Source organism: Brachyhypopomus gauderio, unplaced genomic scaffold, assembly GCF_052324685.1.
Source record: "Brachyhypopomus gauderio isolate BG-103 unplaced genomic scaffold, BGAUD_0.2 sc112, whole genome shotgun sequence".
Lineage (NCBI taxonomy): Eukaryota > Metazoa > Chordata > Actinopteri > Gymnotiformes > Hypopomidae > Brachyhypopomus > Brachyhypopomus gauderio.
This window is the reverse complement of record NW_027506933.1, coordinates 373,055-388,054: the sequence shown is the minus strand read 5'-3', so window position 1 is coordinate 388,054 and position 15,000 is coordinate 373,055. Positions and strand designations below refer to the sequence as shown.

Here is a 15,000-nt window from a genome sequence, read left to right as displayed (position 1 = left end):
TGTGTGTGTAGGTGTGTGTGTGTAGGTGTGTGTGTGTGTGTAGGTGTGTGTGTGTGTGTGTGTGTGTACAATATCTCTCAGGTGCATTCACAGTGTTTTTCCACACATAATTTTGATCATTTAAAAACATTTGGTGATTCATATGTGCCACACCCTCACTCATATCTCCCCGTGACAACACGGCACACACAACATCACGGTATTTGTGTTCTCTAACTGTCAGACTACAGTTCCTCACAGGTCATGGACCGCTTACTCTCACAAAAGGTAAAAAAAAAACAAAAAAGCATTTCTCAAAGGCACTTTTCCTCTTTAGTCTTTCACAAGGCTTACAGCATGAAACATGGCAGTGTGCTAAAGTAGCTAACTAGCCCTTCTCCAAAGAAGTGAAGACAACAGTCTTCACAATCGTAGGTTTGGACTGCACTTTGTAGTACGTGCTTGTGTGCTTTTATTCTCAATTCTACCTCAGATATTCACATGTCAGCACACAGCATAAATTCAGTGACTGTCACCGTAAATTATGTACACTCAAATGAGTCCAGCTGCACAAGCTAATTAGTTAGCTCAAGGGTTTCGTTTTCCTGAAGGCCTCGTGATTTAAGGAAGGCCATTATCTACCACAGCAGCGTTAGGAGCGCCGGTCCCACGCTCTGTAGACGTGCGCCTGCTACATCCTGCACGTGGCGACTACAACCGGCAAACCCAACCCCTCGCTGGGAGCCGTAGCAGGAGGAGAGGCCGCACATCGCTCGTGTCCGCTGGAACCCCACACGCGGCCGTGGACCGGGCCGAGGGAGTCACGCGGCCTCCAGCACTGCAGGAGCCTGAAGGGCCGACCGCTCGAGACAAGGAAGGTCTCCCGCCGTCCCAATGGACAGTGTCCCCGGTGGCCCCGTCGTGCAGAGCCAATCCGCGTCCATTTCGCTTCATCTGGAATCATTTCATAACGGAAGCTTTAGCAACACAGGTGCGGCCGTGCGGGTTATATAACGAATGCTGGCGCAGTCGAGACGCATATTGTAACATTTTAAAGCACAAATAAAACACCGATCTGTGGTAAACAGAACACTCGCCTCGCACTGACTCACTTCTCAGCAGCAGTATCAGTTCAGCAACAAAATTGTTCTGCGAGGTAAACCTCGGCCCAGACTGACATGTGACTCAGTATAGGGAACCTGGGGAAAATAATAATGATACACGTTTTTATTATGCCATGTTTGGTTGACTAACAAACCATGGCTACTGTCAGTTCTCACGACGGTATTTTATTTGACGGTGCCATGCCCTTATCGTTATATCAGGTTGTTATATTCTGAAGTATGCACGCGCTTGTTTGGCCTTTGAAGTAGACAGGTAGCTATGCAACACCGAGACAGATCTGAACCTCAACGCTGCGTAACGAGTTTGATGTTAATGCTTTGATGTTAATGTTGTGGTCATTTCACATACTTTTGGGTTATCAACCCACTTTCTGTGAGGGTTATGTCGAATTTATCCAGCCTAAAGGGAACACGGCACTCCCTCCCAGAACGAGGCAGTGCGCGGTCCCGCTCCGAGCGTGTGCACACACGCATAATCTTCTCGGTGGTTAATCCTGGGAGTTCATACCGATGCAACTCACGAAGAGTCACATGCATGTTTGGCGGAGAAAAACCCCAGAGGCACCAGTGAGTCACGGTTGCGTCTCACGTTGTCACCGCGCTGTGCTGATGGTGGCACGGTGAAAAGTCTTCAGGTTCTGGCGTGATTCTGTGGTGTCGTGGACCTCACACCTCTGGCGTCGTGGGTTAACCGTCATACCCCAGGGTTGTCTAGGTTGAACACTGGCACCAGTTTTACATTCACCAAGGACTTTTGGAGTGCGCGCGCGCACACACACACACATACACACACACACTCAGCCACCTACAAGCCCTCCCCACACACACATGCAATGATATAGGTTATTAATTCCATTTAAAAGCAAAGATTAATCTCTTCATTTATCATTTCCAATGCAAAGACTCCATTAAGAGATGTGCGGGTAATGGGGAAACACTGTATGAATTCAGAACCGTCCTAATGATTTAGTTATGCATGAAGAAGTATAATATAAAAATTGTGGGAGGGTCAGATGGGTGTTGTGCTAGACATTTTCCTAAATAAGACTTCATGAATGTGTGTGTGTGTGTGTGTGTGTGTGTGTGTGTGTGTGTGTGTGTGTGTGTGGTATTCTTTTATTTTTAGTTTAAAGGTCAATTCAATAGAAGTGTTTCTGGTTAAACGTTGAGCTTCAGCTTTAGCCTATATTCTAAAGCACAATAATTTGGCATAAATCAAAAGGAAGACAGATTCTAAAGTACCTATGGTTAAATTGGAGGGCGTAAACAGTCCGAATGAACAAAGCCGAAAGCAGGTGGGCTGAACTGACAGTCCTGTGATTGACAGCTCAAAGCTTCTCTGCTGACAGACTGAAGAGACAGTGGGTGGAGCATCCATTGTGACACGCCTCCTGAGAGCCTGTCAATAACTTTGACTGACAGAGTCCAGTGAACAGTTGCTCCCTTGAGCTTTGGCTAAGTGTCAATTGAGCACAATTCCTGCGTGGTGTCTTATAATCGAGAGCAAATTATAGACAGTCGCTCCAGTTAAAAAAATAAAATAAAATAAAAATGTGTTAAAGGTCACACTGTTTATAAAATATCTCTCCATGTTCCTCCATGACTTCTGCTGCTGAATTCTGTCATCTGTCTGTTTGCTGCCTCGTTTCCTTGACACCTCTCATAATTCCAACATTCAAATGCTCAGTCCGTGTGTCAGGAGAACTTAGTCATAGGTCCAACACACATGTACACACCTAGACCGAAACGTGGGCTGAAACACCCAACACGCTGCACACACCTGCGTCCAGAAACAACAGCACACCTCGACAGAGAAGCACGGGTTTGTTGGACAGCCCAACTGCCCCTCACTGGGAGGGAGTGTGTGTGTGTGTGTGTGTGGTGTGTGTGTGTGTGTGTGTGTGTGTGTGTGTGTGTGCCCACATGTACAGTAGTGGCCAAACTGGCCCTAAAGAATTCAGGCAGAAAAAGCCTCCTGTGGTATTTGTAAATAAGCGTAAGCAGTGAGGGGTGTGTGTGTGTGTGTGTGTGTGTGTGTGTGTGTGTGTGTGTGTGTGTGTGTGTGTGTGTGTGTGTGTGTGTGTGTGTGTGTGTGTGTGTGAGCAGCACGCTCTTGTGTAAGGGAAGAACTGGAGGCTTCAGTGCTACACAGAAACCTAAAACTCTTTGGGCAACACCCTGGGCTTAAGACAAATCTCCTTACACACTCCATACCGGTAACACCACCAAACAAACATCCCCTCCAACGCAAACACACACACGCACACACCCCCACACCCCCCCCCCCCCCCCCACACACACACACACACACACACACACACACACACACACACGCACACACCCCCATGCCTTTCACGAGTTTCACAATGACTGGAAAATTATGAACAGAAATCATGTGATCTTTCCTTTTTGTTAATGTTTTTGGAAGTACGTATACATATTATATATATATATATAATATGTCCAAAGATTTACAATTCGTTCACAAATGGCAGCAAATTATTAATAGCTTGTGATGATGCCAGTAGCTCTGGCCCATCACCAGAGACTCTACAGACATGTAACTGATTTAAGATGTTGTACTTACCTGTTCCTGTGGGATTCTCAGGGGGCTGGCGGCCCATCCAGCTCCTTCTCTTATAGTGGTCGAAGGGCCCTCGGTCTACTAAAGGAGGGGAGGGGGGTTACAGGTCCTGGAATACCTGAGGATGGGAGTTGTACGCAATAAATGGACATTTAATTAATTATTCTTGTCAGACTAGTGCACTAAATATAAAATATGCCATGGATGTATTGTTTGTTAGTGCAGTAATGTATGTTTGTGTATGTGTATGTTATGTTTGTGTTTTAATGTAACCCTGACCAGTAGTAGTGGCGCGTCCCAGCTTAATTAAGGGAAGGGGCTACTGGTATAAGAGGGCTTCCTCTCAGAGGCTAAGGGAGGTTAGGTTAGGTTGGGTTGGGTTGGGTTAGACTAGACAATACACTCCTGAGGCCTACTGAAGTTACGAGGATGAATAACACACGTATATGTAAAAAGATCTCTAACACCTATATCTAATGTGTTTAATGTATAGGCCTACTAAGAAAGCCTGACATAAATGGAAATCATCAAATTTCCATCACATTTATGTTGGTGTAAATGAATGTTAGTGTGTTTAGCCCAGGATAACCTCGGGGCTACACTGGCTGCTGATTGCCAGTTCATACTGGAGGTACTGCTTATGTGTCTTGGCGGACTTAAGTACTTTTTATATGTTTGTTTTCTTTTTAAACAGTTTTTCTTTTGTTCTGAATGTTGGTGATTTACTCACACTGGCTGGGATCCACAATTAAAATATACCTGGATTTGGAACTACAATGTCTGCATTCGACTCACTCTCTGTAGTGAACCTCCATAATCACTCACTCATACACCTACACTCACATAGCTGGACAGTTTATTATAAACATACCAATTCGCTGACAATATCCTGCAATTCCATCCTTTCAGCTTGTGAAACCTCACGGTAGTGCTGGCTAGGAGCTGCTAACTAGTTAGTACACGAGCTAAAAGCTCACGAGACACCAACCACGCAGAACTGACATATGACGACCAGCGAGAATACGCAGAGACCATTGGAGCACGCCCCCACCATTCCAATTCGAAATATGATTGGTTGATTAAGCTGCCAATCCATAATAAAAGCTCTCACTGTACAAGGCAAGGCTATGCGACAGATAAACAGAAGGTCCTGGGGGGAGGGCCTTTCTCTCTTTTACCTAGAAACAACGGTGTGAAATATTCTGATTGGATGATTTTTAATTTCAGCACAAGCTGAAAAAGTGGATTTATTGGTGAAGCCTTATTAACAAGATGCTTAATAAAGCATCTTTTTCAAGATCTTCAGAGAAGTCCTTGAAGGCCCTGACGGTTCACCACTGGTAACTTTAATGTGTTCCACAAAGGCACTAAGTGAGGAGACTGTCAGCCAATACGTGTAGCTACAACTTGATGCCAACTGAATCAATTTGTAGCAAATTTAATCATCATATATTACTAGTCTGTACACTCAGAGTTTGAACTGGTTTTTAGTATCGCACTGTGTTACATTTAATAATTACATCATACAAAATTATATATATATGCAACAGAGATACAGCATTACACAAAGAAGTCAAAATTATAAATACGGAAAAACTTACCGCAACGTGTTTCCTCAAATTTGATGTTGAATTCTTGTAGGCTGAAATGTCCACACGTTTTGGCAGACACAACTGACAGCGCATTATATAACTGTCTTTTTACACGTTTGTAATGTAAACATTGGCTGTATGAGGTCAGGGATGCTCGGGAGGTTTTTCTGTCACTTTCTTGCTACAGGTGGAGAAAGTTTGCGTATGTGATCATGTGACAGACCGGCTTCATTTGATTGGTCACTCATACTCAGGTGACGAGACGTTGGTCAGTTTTCTCACTGAAAAGACGAATTATTTAACGAAAGTAACGGTAGCGCGCAGCGCAAATCCGATTGTAACGGAGTAAAAGTTGCGTTTTTCTCAGCACATATTTACTCAAGTAAAAGTAGAAGTCGTTCATATTAAAACTACTCTTACAAGTACATTTTTGTCCAAAAAGCTACTTGAGTAAATGTAACGGAGTAAATGTAACGCGTTCCTACCCACCTCTGCTGCAGTGTTAGTGCAGTGTTAGTGCAGTGTTAGTGCAGTGTTAGTGCAGTGTTGGTGCAGAGCAAGCACACACCTGTGCAGTGGCCAGTCCTCAACCACTCTGACATTACTCTGTTCACTAGCTTGTTTGTTTGCTGCTTTTTTAAATTGCACATTGAAATAAATATGAAAATATGACTAGAACACCTCTGCAGAGTAGGATCAGGGTGCATTCTGGGACCTACAGTATGGCCCTTAACATCCAGCTGAGTTAAAGGAGATCATCCCCTGGCATTAACATCCAGATCCTCTGGACAGTGAGCCGTGGAACAGGAAGCTCACGGGATCAGTTACCACTGCAGCAAATGCAGCAAGAGGCATTTTTTAAGCTGCCCATTTATCACGCTTTCCGTTTGATATTACGCTATTTATTCTGTGCCGCCAGAGAATAGAGTGGGAAGACGACTTCGGCGGGAAAACCTCACGACAATAAACTGCAGGAAGAAAATGGCACAGATAACTTTATAGGAAGCCCACGGGGAGGTTGGCTCCATGTACTGCATCTTCCTGTGACAGTTTTAGAAGAAGAAGGAAAAAAAAACCCAAAACGTTTATTCTTCCGTTTTAAGAATTCATGGCTGTTGATGTCTAAACCCAAAGAGAAGTGTTAAAAAGAACGAAACGTGCAGGAACTTGCAACCGCCCAGACGAACAGGGGAAGTCTCCCCGGGTACGATGACTGGGGACCGGGCCTGTGGTCTCAGGTTAGTGGGGAAGCAGATCTATTAAAGTTGTTTGAACGCTTCGTTTACCTGTAACGTGTCATTTGTGGCTTTTACACAAGAACGGCGGTGACACGAACACGCGGGAAGTTCAAAGGCGGAGCACGGATACGTGGGAATGTCACGTGAGCACGGATACGTGGGAATGTCACGTGAGCACGGATACGTGGGAATGTCACGTGAGCGAGGGAGGACGCACAGCGGAAGGCACTCAGGAGAGAGCTGATTGGCCTGACTCCGCCCCGTCGCCATGGACACGGACGCAGGGCAGAGGTGCGATTCAGAGGAGGCGGGCTAACCTTCAGACCAGCCCACGTGATGTCTGACCTGCTGCAAAAAACTGGGGCAATCCAGTAGATAGTTCTCAAGGAGATAAAATAACTGGAAATGGTATGAATACAGATCAGTCAGGGGGTTTGATATGCAGATTTCACTTATTTCCCAAGTTTAGAGCGAGTCCCTTACCTCAACTCACCCTACCCAAACACAGCACGGGATATTAAGAGATCCAGTTTCTTTCTTTTATGAATTTAATTACATTTGTCACATTATCCAGCTCTCGATAATGCCACACCATTCACATCATAAACTATACTAATAATAATTATAACTCTTTAATTTAAAAAAATCAAAAAAGACTGGAAAGTTCCATAGGAAAAACATTTTATTGAAAAACATTTTCAGTTTGTAACAGACTGGTGGAATGTGTGTCATTTTTAACTGTTTCACTGCCCGACAGCTCTTACTGCAATGGAAGGGGTGGAGCTACAGCCACTGGGAAACCATAGCAACAGACAATGGGGGGTAAATGGAAAGAGTAAAAAGGAAAAACATAATACTGAATTTGTGTACAAACTGGATTGAAATTAAATGAAATTGAAACAAACACAAAAAAACCTAATTAAATAAATATCTATGGTACACATATGGCACAAATATGCAGCAGTCAGTTTGGCAACTTTCTGTTCTGTTTTTTTTTTTTAACCAAATCACCATGGAAACAGTGCAAAAGGGGCGGGGTGTTGGGGAGGGGCTGAGGACTTCCATCGAGCGCTAGCTAAAATACATAGCAAAAAATTCCAATTTTATACAAAACATCTTACTTTAAGAGTTTATAAAAAAATGTTTTATTGGGTTTGTTGTCAATATGTACACAAGCTATTTACCAAAAAAAGTGATGTTTTTTCTTTGTTTTATTTTCTTACTGAAGTGTATAGTGTTTCTCCATCACTTTAATTTACTCTCCTAAAAATGTGTGAATAAGGCTATCATAACAACCCGGGATTGAGCTACAATACAAACATGAATGTATATACAGCTTCTTACCTACAGATGACGGTGCAAAACGTACTGAGGGCTCTGATCTCGGGATGATGAGCAAGGCATTTTACAGCCTGAAGACACTTCCCCTCACACTTCACCCTAACCACCCTAACACCTTAACAACAGCGTAGCACTCCAAACCCAACACTACTGGGCAAACCACACTGCTCTGGAGACATTAGAACGTCAGTGGCTTGCTAAGTAGGAGAAGGCCTTCAGATTCAAAGAAACTAAGAAGATTGTCATATTTATTTATTTACTTTATTTATTTTAGCCCACGAAGGACAGCAAGCGAACAGTGTATGCGTGTTTTTGTGGTGTGTAGTCTAATCTGTGTGAAAAGTAACTGCTCAGATTTGCGAACGTGTTTTCACAGTTAACCTCATTCCTACTACACAAAGTCAAAAATAACAACAACAAAAAAAGGGTTACTGAAATAAATCAGCGTGCGGAAGGTAAGAAGAAACCCAACAGGACTGAGGTGCTTCACTTTTGTTGTATTGAATTGTTTAATGGTTTTTTTTTTCTCACTCATTTCAGTGGTTAAGAACACTTTCCATAGGTGTATTTCATTTTCTCTCAATTGTTACAAAAATAAATAAAAATTGCATATTTGCTGACTCTGTGGCTTCTCACAGTGCCACAAACCTCAGATCACACAAGGCTTGGCTTTTTGGCGAGATTCAACAATCTCCATGAACAGATGAGAACGGAAACTATGAACAATTAATACATGACTATGGGTTCCCATGGCCTGAGTGAGCCCCCCCCCCCCCCCCCCCCCCCCTTATCAAAATCTCAAAGGTCTGCCACCAGCAAACTATATTCAGGTGTGAAGTCAATGGGAGAAATACATAAACAGGACTTGTCTGAAGGATGGACCCTTTCAAAAAGAGGTTACTGCGTGAAACAGTGCACACAAGAGGGCCTTCTCGTGAGAGTTGAGGACCATGTGTGAATAGCAGAGGGTTGTGGGAATTAACCTCGTCAACCCCAAGGGAGCAGCTTGGACTCAACTTGGCAACTTCCTCCCCCGTGTCAACTCCTACCAACAGTCTTTTTATGTCAACCCCCCCCCCCCCCCCCCCCCCAGAACTAGGGAGTAGCCATTTTATCTAGTTTGCAGTTTTAGCCTGAACTCATTCCCAGCTGGTCTTCTTGCTAAGCTGTGTCCACTACCCTCTATATCCCACTTGAGAGGCCCAATTTTAGCCCAAAGCTTTCTGAGCTTGATCAAACAAGACAGGCAGGCCAGAGGAGTTTATGCTAGGTGGGCGGGGCATATCCTGGATGGGCGGGGCTTATCCTGGGTAGGCAGGCTTTTGCCAGACCTGCTCTTCCACTGCGCTGGCCTGGCCTTCTCATTCCTTTCAGCTATTTTAAAACCCAACATGCTGTTTTCTCTGGGGCCTTCTTCCAAAGCTGTCCCTTTCCCGGCCGTACGCATATGGTGTGTGTGTGTGTGTGTGTGTGTGTGTGTCTCAGAATGTGTGTAGTGTAAGTTTGTGGTTCAGAAGGCAACTATTTGTGTAAGATCTGATTAAACTGAATGTGAAGGGGGCGAAAATCTTAACGTAAAAAAATGGCAAAGTTATGTTTGCATAATGATTAACATCATGTCTCTGACAGCCTGGCCATATGTGTGCTCTGTGTATCATAAATAAATTCTTTCTACTTCTCTGCTTCTTTCCACATTAAAAATCTCCTCCATTTCACTGTACAGCTAAACAAAATCATCACTCTAATGAAATGTTAATTAAGTCTTCCATGTTTAAAAAGTAAATAATAATAATAATAATAATAAGGCTAATAGCAAGGTGTAGCAATGTGCTTTTGCGCAGGTATGACGGCACCACTTCACAGGGGAGGGGCTTCAGGAGGCGGGGGCCCCTAGTGCAGGTGGACGTGTGCACATGGAGGTCTGGGCAGCACGCATCATGGCAGGGTAAAACCCAACGCCCTGTGACACTCTCGGGGTCTCACTCTGCCATTTTGCTCTGCTCATTAAAGTCTGGTGTGTGCAGCTTAATCGTGTGTGTGTGTGTGTGTGTGTGTGTGTGTGTATGTGTGTAAGAAGTGCCTCTGAAGAGTTCATATAGATCCCCCACCTCACCATTAGGCCGCAGGAAGGCTTGGAACAAACATGGCCACTGACAGCCCTCTTTCTCTGCTTGGCCTTCATTATCCCCTGTCCTCTTTCTGTCCCCCTCCTGGACACGTCTCTGTCTAGCCCTTGGCTGCAGACTTGCGCAAGTGAAATGTGTGTATGAAACATGTCCGTGTGTGTGTGTGTGTGTGTGTGCGCGCGTGCGCGCGCACGTGTTCTGTGTTTGTGTGTGTCCCACGCAACATACAAACAGCACGAAATAACCAGCACAAAAGGATCTCTATGACGATACCTATATCTATCAAACAAACCCGCAGGTGAGCCATACCGGGAATGACCGTGAGAAACACGCGTAAGACATGTGACCATACAAAGAGCCTTCAAGTAACAATCGTGAGAGTCACTTTGTAGAAGAAGAGATGGTCAAAAATGAAAAAAAACAAACACAGTGACCAAGAAGGCGAGTAAAACAGGTGACGTCCATTTTAACGTTCTTCAGGAAACTCCAAACAGCTGAGAGGAACTTCCTGTTCCCGCCGCAAACTCCAGTTTGTAGTGGCAGCCAATCGGCTGCGTTCACGTCCTGCTCCCTTGACCAATGAACTGAGGGGACTCCCAGTGCCCGGCACCAGCTCCTCGGTTAGGCAGGGTTTGTTTTTGTCGTTCACTGCATCGTTCTGTTCTGTTTTCACTCCTCTTTTTTTTTTTGCCCTCTCCTCTCCTCTCCCCCCATCTGGCTGTGGAGTCTTTGAAGGAGGTTGCTACGGCGACGTGTAACGAGGTGCTCGGCACCCTCGTTTCCGCGCCGTAGTAACGAGAGCCGTTTGGCCCTTAACTCCTCCCCTCCCGCATCACCCCCGTGTCCCAATCCCACAATCCCCCTTGCTCACACGCTTAGAGGAGCCTCACTATCTGACACAGCTGCCTGCTGACACTCTCTTTACTGTCTGCAGCAGGTTTATGAGCAGCAAATCAGAACCCTCACTCCACCATTGGAGACCAAAATAAAAATAAAATAAAATCTATACCGAGAACAATAATAAGGAATATTTCGAAAAATAAATCGAAAAAAAAAAAAAATTAAACAAAAACTACAGCCACCCGAGGAGGCGGGGCATCTGTGAGGCGCGTGGGTGAGTTTAATCCCGCCCCCCGAGGGGGAAGAGGAGCGGTTCGTTGAGGGGGGGGGCGGGTGGGGTCAAAGGTCAAAGTCATTCCTTCAACACCCCCCTCACACTTTGTAGTAGATGTTGGCGGGGCTCTGGGGTGGCATCTCCTGCACGATGTAGACGGGGTGCCCGTAGTCCCCGCTCACCTTCTCGTAGTGCGGACAGAAGACGCTGTCGGCAGTCCTCAGGGGGATGATGATGTCACTGGGCTCGGAGCCGTTGTTGTTGCCTCCCGCCCCGCCCCTTTTGGGCGTGGCCAGGGTGCTGAGTGACAGCGTGGTGGCGTGCTGCGGCGAGTGTTTGCGGTGGCGTCTCCGGTACTTGAGCAGCAGGACCACCAGCATGACGATGACCACCACCACGATCACGCTGGCCGAGGCGATGCCGGCGAACAGCGCCACCTCCGAGCCAATCACGGACGAGGACTTGCCCCCGCCCCCTCCCCCGCCCACGCCCACTCCGCCGCCGGTGTCCGTCTCACCTTCGCGATGCGACGCCCCTGCGGGAGGAGAGTGAGACACTCAGGTGTGGAGCAGAGAGACGGGTGCCACAGGTCTGCTGCTAAGCCCAGACCACATATTCCCAGTAGGGTCGTTTGTGTACACCAGACCAGAATCAGAACCACTATTACTTAGGAAACAAATGTAAATCCTCACTGGATGACCAGCTCATGGGATGTTTTAGATTTAGACTTTAATTTGTTTTCTAGACGCATAAACATGCATTTAGTGTATGTATTCTGTCTTAATAGTGTAGTATTGATTTTTTTTGTGGATCATTTAGTGTTAAGTCAATAAAAGAAAAGAATGAACTCAGTAAACTGGAACAGCCGAGAAAATGAATAAACCAAAGGAAACTTGAATCCATAATTCCAGCATGTAGGCTACTGCAAGTTCACACCAGGGAGCTCCAGAAGGTCAAAGGGCAGGTGACCCCCCAGCCTGGAGTCACTCAGCTGGGCTAGGAGCCCCCGAGGAACCGGGTCTGCCTGAGTGGAAGACCTCATGCTTCACACGGCTGGTCTATAAGAGGATCACGGTGCCACAGACCTGCCCTCAAATGATCTGGACATCTGTGTGTTCCAGAATGGGGAACATGTAGACCACGCTGTGCATCATGTTATACACATGCATGTGTGTGTGTGTGTGTGTGTGTGTGTGTGTGTGCCCTGAACAGACTCCCAGAGACAGACAGAAACAGTGAGCTGGTTCTACTGGAGGGGTTTAAGGTCGTTGTCCAGTGTGTACAGGCTGAAGAACTAGAAACCTGTCCTTAACTCTACATGCGTGAATACACACACGTGAACACACACACACATGTACACTAGCACCCAGTGCACACACACACACACACACACACACGTGAACACAACACAGCCGTGGTAGGCGGGCTCTGTACCTGGCTTGTCAATCACTTCGTTAGATTTGGTGTCCTTGCCTGGGTCTAAATGTTTAGGAGGGTGTCTGGTCGGGTATTCTTTAGGCAGAACCGGGTCAGACGGACCTACAGAACACGTGGAAAAAAAACCCTCACAGTTAACAAAGAGAAACACGTGTGTGTGTGTGTGTGTGTGTGTGTGTGTGTGTGTGTTTGAAAGCATTATATGTTTGTGTTGTTAAATGAGAGTAGTGCCTGTAGAATGGAAATGATCAAGATTCATTCAGTAACCTCCAACAACGTACGTGTGTGTGTGTGTGTGTGTGTGTGTGTGTGTGTGTGTGTGTGTGTGTGTGTGAGGCAGAGTTAGGGGAGATCTGCTAGTACTACTGCAGCTGCCACTGGTAAACTGATCTATCAATAATCATTGTCAGTAATTACAGGGTGTGGCCTACGGTTTGCCTCCCAATCTGCTACAATTGTGCTACACACACACACACACACACACACACACACACACACATGTTGTTGGAGGTTACTGAATGAATGTACAACTGGTTGCATCCAGCAACAAATGGAAAGTTGAATGGTAGCAGCCATCAGCAAAGGGGTGGGGCAGGGGAGAGAGGGGGCGGGGCAGGGGAGAGAGGGGGCAGGGCAGGGGAGAGAGGGGGCGGGGCAGGGGAGAGAGGAGGCGGGGTTAGACTCACTCTGTCCAACCTTCATGACGATTTTCATGGATTTGGTTTTACACACCCCTCCATCCTGATTCTCCAAGCCCTCCATCGTGCCGTTAGATGTTGCTGGAACAGAGGCGAAGAAAACAAGGTCACATTATTATTGTGTGTGTGTGTGTGTGTGTGTGTGTGTGTGTGTGTGTGTGTGTGTGTGTGTGTGCATGCACAGAGTAACTACCAGAATTTATGCAGTATGTGCTACAGGCCTCACACAGCTTAGACCACTATCATTAAAAAAACAGCATTTATGTACCTGTAATAAAAGCAGCAAGTCTGTCACATGAACACATGGTGAAGTCTTTAAGCACTGCCCCGCAGCTACACACCATAAAACCGTCATTTACCTCCAACACACTAGATTTATCTCAAGGCCCTGGATCACATGCTGTTCACAGACTTAAACCTGCTCAGTCCTGACTCCAGCCACGCCCACGTCACGCCCACACCATGCCCACGCCACGCCCCCAAACGCAGACAGCCGCTCTAAGATGACGTAACATCTGGTAGAAGGATCAGGACTGAGTGAAGGAGAAGGCAGAACCTTCTCCGACATACCGGCACTGCCGTGGGAGGTTGGGAATATTTTGGGATTGACTTGTTCAGTTTTATTTCCTCTTTTATAATGAGAGCAATAAATGTAGCCGCAAGCAGCGATTCCCAGCATTATTTAGGAGAGCAGTGCGAGACTGACAATTAGTGCTGTAATACTGCATAAACGTCCAGCCCTGTTCTCATGGAATCAGCCTGAGTTGAGGTCTTCGGTGAGAGCATGAGAAACACCATGAAGATGAGGTCTTCTGGAGAAGATGAGGTCTTCTGGAGACTGAGCTGAAGAGCAACACTTTTGTTCTGGTGGTTTTGTTGAAAGTAGCAGTGAATCCATATGACTGATCCACCGTGTAATGAGATGAAAATGTTGCATTTTAAATTGTGCCCCCCCCATATACTAAAATATATGCAATAACATAAGTGCAATATATGCAAATTATCTCAACATCTATGTGGGCAGAGGTTATCAGAGGTTATTGAGATGTTATTTGTGAAGACTACTAATAACTAGAAGAAGTATTTTTGTCTCCATGACATACAGTGTACAATCTAGGACCTGCAGTGTACCTGGATGTGCTCTAGCGCCCCCTACAGTTCAACTGGACCGGCCTCGCACACCTGAACCGCGGGATGGAGAAGCACCTATTTCCAGGTATCAGGTTTGTAGGACCTTTGGTCCGGTCTGAGTGATTTTCTTCAGCAAGGCAAAAAACCCCCAGAGAAGATGTTGAGATGTTAGATGGAAACCCACCAGATGGTCCTCAAGGAACGAGTGCAGGGAAGACGAACACTACAAACACGGCTCATCCATTTTTGGACTCCCAAAAAAGCGTCTGTGAGCAGATGTGGGAAGAGAGAGGGAAGCGATTTGCAGCAGGAATAGAGGCGAGGAGATCTGCTTCTTACAGCGTGATTGCTTAATTGCTAGTCTTGCAAGCGAAGCGCCTCTAAATATCAATGTCCTCTGCGAGAGTACTTGTGGGACCCGGAGCAGAAAGCGCCATCAGCTAAGGGTGAACCACACTAGTTTAAAACGCTCTTGATTGCATGGTGTCGTGATATTAATGACTTCAAACAACATTGGCAATGCAGTTCCTATCAGCTAGGAAGAGAGACACTTCACGGGTAATTAATCAAAACAATGCCATGAATTCAGTCCCATGGCTGGTGGACGGGTGTACGGGAAGCACCCTAGACCTGCGA

The 15,000-nt window shown here is 45.9% G+C and overlaps 1 protein-coding gene and 1 pseudogene across 2 annotated transcripts in view; both read right to left on the bottom strand.

The window, feature by feature from the left end:
* LOC143497827 (activin receptor type-2A-like) overlaps positions 1-15,000 on the bottom strand; it is a 273,830-nt pseudogene that overhangs the window by 175,961 nt on the left and 82,869 nt on the right. The window lies entirely within an intron of this gene.
* The window catches only part of efnb2a (ephrin-B2a), an 18,783-nt gene continuing 12,421 nt past the window's right edge, over positions 8,639-15,000 (bottom strand). The window contains exons 3-5 of the mRNA XM_076993400.1: positions 13,222-13,314; positions 12,533-12,637; positions 8,639-11,633 (exon numbers count right to left, since the gene is read on the bottom strand). Coding sequence (XP_076849515.1) covers positions 11,197-11,633; positions 12,533-12,637; positions 13,222-13,314 — 635 coding nt within the window. The 3' untranslated portion in view covers positions 8,639-11,196. The remainder of the gene's footprint in view (positions 11,634-12,532; positions 12,638-13,221; positions 13,315-15,000) is intronic.